Genomic DNA, 9,521 nt, shown 5'->3' with positions numbered 1-9,521 from the left:
ATCGAACCCGGGACCTCGCGGGCAGTCCAGCATGGTAACCGTTCGACCACGGAGACAGTTAAAATGTATGAATTAATGAGATTTTTGAAAAGTTTTGCAAAAGTGTATCTATATCGTAGACGGTACGTTTATATAGCTTTCTTATGAATAGATGAACTCTGAAAGGAAGCTTAGTAACAATGAACTAATTAAATAAAATTGATAGCCACACATATAAAACTTGATTTAAATACATCAATTACTTTACAACAAAGGGTTGTAAAGTGTTTTAGCATTTTTTTTTATTTGAGGCACTCAAGCCCGTGTGGTTGTGGCCTATTTTATGTCACGAACTGCAAGTTTTAACGATACCGTTCACACACTGTATGAAGGAATGGAGTCGTTATATGTTTGATATATCAATTTTATCAACATCACCTTAAAGTTGCTTTTCTGGTTTAGAAGATGATTTAGTCCACCACACTAGCCCAGTCAGGTTTGGGGACTTCACACGTCTTCCAAATTTTTTGTAAATATTTTCTAGATATGCAGGTTTCAGATAAATTGTAGACTATCATAATCATGTGCTAATTTACCACCAGCATTTAGTGCAGACGCACCGGTAAGCAATCTTCCAACTGTAGGCGTTCACTGCTTGGTTTGATGTATTGTTATGGAGCAATTATGGTAGTACCATTTAATACGTAGTGATTATTATATTTCATCAGTGTTTTGTAGAAAGGGCGTGAGCGATACTTCGTCAATGTTTCAGGAGAACATGTTTTAGGTTTTAACGACTGTATTAAAAAACATACTGATTTTAACCGACTTCAAAAAAGGAGAAGGTTCTCAATTCGATTGTATGTTTTTTTATGCACGCGATAACTCACTCTCACTCATTTGTGAACCGATTTTGATGATTCTTGTTTTGCTGAAAAGAGGGTACCTCAGATATGATCTCATTTAAATTTAAAGAAAATATTCCACCTCTAAGGGTGGCAAACTAGGGGATGAATGAATTTTGAGGTCGGTTTTTTAGTACTCTGTACTGTTTTAAAATCTCATGTTGTTTTAAATACGTTAAGTTTTAAAATTGAATTTTGCAACACGACGTAAATATTGTAAAACAGTCGTTAAAACCTAAAACATGCTCACATGAAAATTCTAAGAAATGTCGCTTGCACCCTTCTGCAAAACACCGATGATTTATTTTTCCAATAAAATTAATCGTTTCGGTTCTTTATTAGGTCCCAATGTATAAAGCTAAATTGGCTTATTTCAATAAAATAAGTTTACGCGATTTTAAATCCGAAAAAGTTTTATTCATTTGCAATGTAACGGTTTTGTCACTGTATGTTGTATCACTTAAGATTCTCTTTGAACTTTGCTCTCACTACCTTGGATTGGCTGGAAGAGATCTTATTTAGAGAAGTCTTCCTTTGCTCATTTTCAATTCAATTAAAATTTCTGTTGTATCTATTTGGTGCAATAAATAATATATAACACTGCCCTCGGAACGAACAAAGGGACAATTGCTGTATAAAGTACGCATAGTTGTGCCTTGTTCCGTTACGAGGGCAGTTTAGATTTCATTAAAAATAATTTTTTATTATACTATTTTGTTTTCAATTGCACTGCAAAAAAATTTATACCAGTCATAAAAACAGTTACAGGAATGTATTTACTTAGGCCAAAACATTTGGAGATTAATGACTGATTGATGCTTATACCCTGTACCGACAAAAGCGAACCGAAGATCAATTTTTTCAGGAACCACTAGTCGTTTTTGACGTCGATATGTATGACGTCACTATGTCTATGCACTTGTTCTCTAAAATACAGTTCATTCTGCTTTAGTAGATAATGGGCTTTATTTATGAAACAATAGCGTTGTATTAAGATTGTCTTTGCTTAATGCCCTGGGAGCCAGGTATGCCGAGGCTTTACTAAAACACACTTAGTAAATCTAATGAACCTAAAATTTTCATACATCGTCGACTCCACAGCAAAACTGTAACAGCACTTCAGCTTGGTGATTCACCGGGTGACTCACGGCATTCCTGCTAGCTGCTGCGGAACACTGCACCTGATGAAATCATGAGAGGTTAATGACCCTCAGGTGTTCAGTTATGCATCATAGGATTGACATTTCATAATATTTTCTTAAGAAAGCATCTGTTTTGATTTTAACATCTGATATTTTTTTCATTACAGGGCGCCCGCAAAAAGTGCTTAAATTTATTATTACTAGACGCAATTAGATTAAGATATACTTATTCTAATTGCGTCTGTGGCCGAACGGTTACCATACTAGTCTGCCACGCAGACGACCCGGGTTCGATTCCTGGGCCAGGAGAAATATTTGTACTGCCTATATTTATTCCTCTTGTGAGTTTGGGTGTAATTTGTGGTTGTCTATGTGTGCGTCCATGGCACCCGCCACACAAGGTATGTGCGTTATTATTATTATACTACAAATAAGTAAGTTGTATGAAAAGCGAGAGCTTATTTATGTACGTATGTTTAAAATGCCTAAAACAGTCCAACAATCTATGAAAAAAATTCTATTATAAATAAACTTGGTCTAGGTATTCTATACTATGTTGAACGTGCATAAGGCAATGGTCCAGGGATTTGTTGAATGTAGGTACGCAAAGGAGTGTGATAATAAGAAGTGTTTGAAGAAGAATATTTTATGTACAAGCATCACAATAGTACATCATCTAAGAATAAGTCGGTAGTTAAGAGTTAGTTATTAATTACAACGATACTTGTTCAAAATTGTTGAAATATATGGTGATGTTGAAATGGATGGATGATTTATTGATTAAATTAAAACTTTCATTTTCTTTATATAATTATGTCAGATACGATAAAGGGAATCACCGCCCTTATGAACGCCGAATCAGCTTGAGCCAATGAGAAAAATTTTATCGATGTATAAATATATCGATAAAATTTTGTTATCGATATATCTTAATATAATATAAAATGCGAATGTTTTTAAAAAGAGTGCTCGTTTCGTTCCACTCGGGCCGCGCCGAAGCGAAACGCGCAATGTCCTTTTCATTCCTATTACATGGACTCTATTTCTGACCAGCTTAATGTGATTCTATATTGGCAAGTTTTTTTACAACTTTTTTTTATATAACGCCTAGGTAATATTATAACAGTTGAATTACATTGCAATAAGTATTCTACACAATCACTGAAGTAAAACAAAAATAAAATACACCCTTAACGTGACTATTTAGTAATCTATGCCTTAACATAGGCGCACGCAATGTAGGCACCTTCACGTCGAGTTACGGACACCAGCCCTTTACATCAAGTACCGATACCCATAACATAATATATTATCAGTTCATTGTAGTACCCCTAGTGCCCATATACTGTATCTACTTGTACACCAATTATTTATCATTCGCAAGTGAATATTTATGTGTAAATTTCATAGTAAAATACACTTCCGGACATATAAGCTTAAACAATGTTTGATTGATCAGAAACTACTATGCAATTTTGAAACTAGTATGCTAAACGTCTTTTCCGTTAGTCCTTGTTGGGAATTTGGATTTGCAAAATCGGGGTGAAAACTTTTTCTTTGATGATAACACTATTTTTGTACTCTAGCCCTTTACGACAAAAATACGAGGTGGCTCGAATTACGTGTCCGGAAGTATATTATAAAGTATTGTAATATTAAAACAATAACAAAAAAGTATATTTTTTGAGTAGCCGGGTATTTCGGCTCGACTCTATGTATCGTAACAGGGAAATTAATAATTGCAGTATTGATATTTGCTGTATAGTCGTAAATGGTTGATTCACGCACTTTGTGGACACAGGTTCATTTTATAAATAAAGCAGGTTTATTAGTAGCCACCAAACTGAAATAAAAATTTTCGTACAACCACAGCTCTTTATCAATTACACGGTAAACAGTAATTTTTAACATTCATATCTTTACGTACATTTATGTGATACGGATATTTTTGGTACCTCGCCTTCCGAAATACAAGTAAAATTCTAATTAATAATTTTTTAATTTTACAAGCTTACTAACATCTGACATTAACAAAAACTAATGTTCCAATCACCGCCTTCGCACAATGGGCCACTGTTGGGTCCGTGATGGGACGCGAAAGGTAGCACCCCAAACTATTTAGTATTATTGAAGCGGCTTAGTCTGCCTACGATGCCTCGAGTCACGAGTTCGCATTTAATTTTAATGGTACCTAATTAATTAATTAGTTTTTTCTTTAATTTTATGTACAAATTTCTTTACTAATTTCACATTGCATAATTTTCTTTATACATATAAGCAAGTTTCTACATCACAATTTATTCCAAAGTATTTTTATTTTAAATTATATGCAAGTATAAAAATAATGGTCATATTATATCATAGTGATAAGAACAATAAATACAGTAGAAGAGCTTAGTTTACGCGACACGTGTGCTAACAGTATACGACGTTCCACGTACTTAAAGCTCAATACGACATCTTCGCTTTGTACGTTTATACTTGGTCGAGTCTTGCGCAAAATCTTGAAGATCGTAGAAAAATGCCTTATTTTGCTAGAGTGCAAAAATGATAAGTCGTTGTGGTGTTGAATATCATCGTTAAGTCTTTTTTATTTCATTTTAATTTTTTTTTATTTTCTGTTTATCGTAATTTACTTTTTGTTACAAGAAACGAAAGTCAACATATATGGTTGCTTCCTTTTTAGAGAACTAAGTAAATAAATAAATAAATAACGCACATACTCAACATAAATATCTTGAACAAATATCTTGAATTCGTCGTCGTACAACTATAGACCGCTAGATGGCAGCACACTGATAGAAATTTCAATATAAATCAACAGGGTAAAGATTAAATTATATTATCAATCCAGAATTCTTTTATTTTTAAATTAGAAACTATGATCAGTCATTATTAAGATTTCTTTACGATTCAAATTATGAATGTGAGTTTTGGAAACAACGATTCTGATACTAATCCAGGCATAACGCACTTTCATTGTTTTTTTTCTTTCGTGATTTAAACTATACACTGATTGAGTACAACTAGGGTGAAAATTACTTTGACACCCGTGTAATATATATACGTTTTTTAAATCCAATTCTGAAGCATTCATAACTGTTACACATGAAAACGAAACTAATAGCATTAGAGAATGAAAATGCAGGATCTATGAATCTAGGTCGACTAGATTTATTGTAACAGATGATAAAACAGGAAAAGGAAGGCTGTAACAAATAATAAAATGATATAAAAAGGCACAATTATTATAAAACACTCCATAGTACAATACACAATACTCACTCCAAAAGAACCTATACAATTATTATAATTTTCAACGTAAAGTTTAACAATAAGGAAATGAATATGATTTGTGATTTATGGGCACGTCCTCTCGTTTCAAGAATTTTGATGTGAGTGACGAACGATCGCACAAACGTAAGAAAAGCTTGGAGGATGGAAAAAATAGAAAAATAACGAAGGAAAGGGGAATTCGAGAACGATATAAAATTTTAATAATAAGTGGAAAAGGACCAGAAAAGGATGATAACAAGGAGGGATGACGAAGGAGATCGGCATTGTCAAATGTCATCCATGACCTGTAAAAAGCCCGAAAATTTGGTTAGTTGCAAAAATGAAAACAAAAATATACGATTTGGGTCCGAAATATAGTTCCATTTAACACATATAACAACAACAACAAATAAAACAGCGAAATTTTTAGAGAAAAAAATCTTTCGTGACAACAATTAAATTTATAATGGAAACAAAACAAGAGGCTGATAATGCTGAAATACATTAAAACTTGCTTTTTTTAAATACAATGTTAAAGCACTGAAAATCTTCTGAAAATCTAAGTTTTCAATCAAACAACTGTAAGCTTTGAGAAAATGTTTTAATCACGTAAAGTTACATTTTTACATCACAAATTAGGGAACTAGTTCCTCTAATACGTCCTTTTCTAATGATTTCATGGCTGCTTCCTGAAAACAAAAAAAAATATCATAGATAACAAAATAATTAAAAAATATATGTTTTAGTATACTCCATAAGATAAAAATGGGTGTGACCCGCGTAATTCATATGACTTAACAAGAATTAGTGTAAACCATATATAAACTAAACATTGATGCGCAGGTTTGTGAATCTGTACATGGTCGCAGCACCATCTCGCCATTAGGTGGAGTAACTGCACGTTTGGATAGCCCACATAAGTCAAATTATGGAGAGAAAAAAACCGACAGCTATAATCGAAGCAAGATGGTCATTTTGACATATCGTTTTGGATTTGTTATACGTCCGTTTGGATTTGTAATTACACGCACATAGGACTTCTCAACTCAATGTCTAAGGGTGTCGGGCGCAGGGGCAGTCCTACTTATATTGTCGCGATTTAAAGCTCTGTGCGGCACTCAACCGTTATGGACTGGTGTGTCGGCACACGACTTATTCGTAGTAACACTTGGTATCATAAAAAAAATTGAAATAAATTCGTTATTCTTAATCACAAATGAGATAAATTAGGTAGATCAATTGAGACTATCAGTACAATGGTGGTGTATCTAACCCACATTTTCTTTTTCTACAATATTACTTTAAATGATACTAAAGTACATAATAGACAACGCTCTTACAACAAATTTTCTTACAAAAACTGACAGTGTACCAAAGTAGTGTTATTGAAAGCACCCAAGCATCAAAAGAAAAATCTTTATTGGATAAGATAAATGGTGTGCAAAACTCATATTTTGCGCATCAATTTCGATAGATATTCCTCTGCATCTCCACAATCCACTCAAATTGAACTCCATTGTTTAAAAAACCGTTGTGTACGGCATCCGGATAAATTGTTATCCTAGCAATTTAAACCAGACTCTACCCTAAATTTTCAAATACAAACTCCGATTCGAAAATGTAATTGACATTCGTTTACCTTTCAAAAATACAACCGTACCACGCTTTCGTAAAAGACTTCAAAGCCATTCATGCAGGCCAGTGTGACTCACAAATGATTGAAACGTTTGACCAAATAAAAACATAGGAAACGAAATAACAAGTGACGATTTACTGACCAACAACAATAAAACATAGTCGACAAAATGGCAAAGGATAAACTAAGCGACGCCAAAAACTCTTTGTTATAAACTTTGTGGGTGGCAAAGACTGCATAGGCGGTACGTTTGCAAACACCAAAGCGATTTTACATATTAAAGGAAAAGAAGGCGGTGCTAAGGCCCATACAAATGTGGAAGCAAAAACTATAAAACGTTTCAACAGGTAAAGACGCAACCGTAACTGACCTTTCTATTGGAGACAAAGACTCAAATGACTGAGGGAAGTATCCCGCTGTTCGTAAGCAAGGGGCAAGAATAACATCTTCACTGTTGACCATACAGACATAGTCACTATAAGTCAGTACAGGGTTGCCTTAATTACAATTTTAAGAGAACTCTTCTAGCTCAACCATAATCAATACGTATCTTCGGCGATCAGGATGAGACTTCAGGACTACATACCTCTCAAATTAGTAGGTATGAAATTTTGGAAGCTTGATTTAGGAAATACCTATTTCAAAAAAGTTATTTGCTAATGGTTATACGATTATCTTTAGTCGCAGCTTTCGGACCATGGCAGGATTTTTTTTACAGTTTAGTGATTAACATCGGAAGTCTCAACAATACAGTACAAATGTACTGATTGCCCTGTTACCCTTAATATGGACAACTTGCTTCTTCACAAAGTTTTTGACCGACTTGCAGTTTGTATATAGGCAACGAATACTAAGAAAATTGCTAGTGACAACCCTATCTTATAAACACGACTGATATTTATTTCTACTCATTTGCACTTCACAATGCGCTTTTGAGTTCTTTATCGATAGCTGTTACGTCGCTTTTATTTACAACCTTTTACAATGTGGGCTACTATTTTTAGTAGTCCGAAATTACCTTTTTACTGGTGCCTTTAGTATTATATAAATGTAATTAGTTCCCGTCGCTTTTGTTTGGTTTAAAAGGGACCAATTGTTGTGAGATTGTCCCTGATTTACTTCAGTGAAAATATTTCGCCGACAAACAACTACAACTTCAACAGATAGTCCTTTAATTAGCAGATCGAGCATTTTGGACAGCGCAGAATTAATAAAAAAAGAGTGCAACAGTTCGTGATGCTATTTTAAAGTGTACATAATTAAAACATAAATAAAAATAAAATTATAACATAATTTAAAGTGTATAATTTTTCGGTATATTTTTTACATTGATAAGCACGCGTAAGAAATACAATTTTTTTCTACTCTATAAACTTAGTGACATAATAGCACCTTAACTCTGCGGAATAATGTAAAACAAAAAGATACTAACTTTATTTTGCAAAGTTTAGGGTCCATGGATAATAAATAGTTGTTCAGGCTGTTTTCGCAGTTAGTGTAAGCCATGCCGAAACCTAGACCGCCGCCTATGAACAGTGGCCACTTTTTGACACTGCGAAGAAAAAAGCTTCCTAGCATGCTACCCAGCAGCATGCCAGAACCTAGTAAAAAAAAAGGAAAAGATACAATTTTATTATTAGTGCTAAAGAAGGTCTTTTAGCCATACGTGAGGACTGTTTTCTTGCCTTGAAAGTAGTAGCGTAGCTTCTTTAATAACCGGTGAAAAAATCTATCGGATACACCAATTCCGTTTATTATGTTTAACAAATAATTATAAAAAAATCATTAGTTCATTTTTTGTATTGTGTATTTTTTTATTATTTAATTTATTTTAATTCATTCTTTGTACATTGTATTTTACATTATTTTTATATTATGCGCAACTTTGCTAAGTTAGATAAATCATTGTTAAGGAGTTGCAACATTCAGGCAAATCTAATTCTATTTAAAAAGTGAAAGAAAAAATAATTTAAGTAAAAGTAAGTTATGCCCCTACGAGCATATTTCTCTAACACGTACCAGTTTTTACCATGAAATCTACGAAGCACGCTCGATATCTTTGTTCGAAGTCTCTGGTGTCAGGATTTTTACTCATCTCCCGCTGACGCTAAGTCCCCCTGACGCACGTAACCCTCGTTTTATTCATTTGCTTTTCTAGAATACTTATAGTATAAAGCACAATAATAATGCTTCCTGCAAGAAATCCGTGCAATTATTATAACACTATACTACACATAATACAAATTTTGATTTGAACACAAATTTCGCTTTTTTTGATGTTGCAGACTTTGAAATAATCATTTTTTTTCATCGAATTCTGACAGTATTTGAAAATTCGCACTAACAATTTCGGTCTCTTTTGAAATGAGTTTATAGTTCACAATGTAAAGCCTGCTTGGGGGGATTAATTTTCGTGATACAAGTTAAAGTTGTTATTATTTTATGTCATTCAGAATTCAGGACGTCTATAAAAAAAGCTGGGTAGTAACAAGAATGAACGAGAATCTATAAATTTACTGATACTATTGGGGAAAGAGAAAGAGGTACGTTAAAAACGTAACAAGTGGTAATCTGTTGACCTAC

At 33.5% G+C, this 9,521-nt stretch overlaps 1 protein-coding gene across 1 annotated transcript; it reads right to left on the bottom strand.

The window, feature by feature from the left end:
• Positions 1-5,865: 5,865 nt before the first annotated feature.
• Positions 5,866-9,195, bottom strand: LOC113228834 (MICOS complex subunit Mic10-like). The gene is made up of 3 exons (XM_026462246.1): positions 8,958-9,195; positions 8,371-8,539; positions 5,866-5,991 (listed from the first exon to the last, which is right to left on the bottom strand). Exons 1-3 carry the CDS (start codon positions 9,031-9,033, stop codon positions 5,979-5,981), a joined length of 258 nt encoding a protein of 85 aa, XP_026318031.1. The 5' UTR covers positions 9,034-9,195; the 3' UTR covers positions 5,866-5,978.
• Positions 9,196-9,521: the final 326 nt, after the last annotated feature.

The sequence above is a fragment of the Hyposmocoma kahamanoa genome, unplaced genomic scaffold (assembly GCF_003589595.1).
Source record: "Hyposmocoma kahamanoa isolate Upper Pololo Valley unplaced genomic scaffold, ASM358959v1 100021, whole genome shotgun sequence".
NCBI lineage: Eukaryota > Metazoa > Arthropoda > Insecta > Lepidoptera > Cosmopterigidae > Hyposmocoma > Hyposmocoma kahamanoa.
The sequence above is the reverse complement of the archived record's forward strand: the minus strand, read 5'-3'. Positions and strand labels throughout refer to the sequence as shown.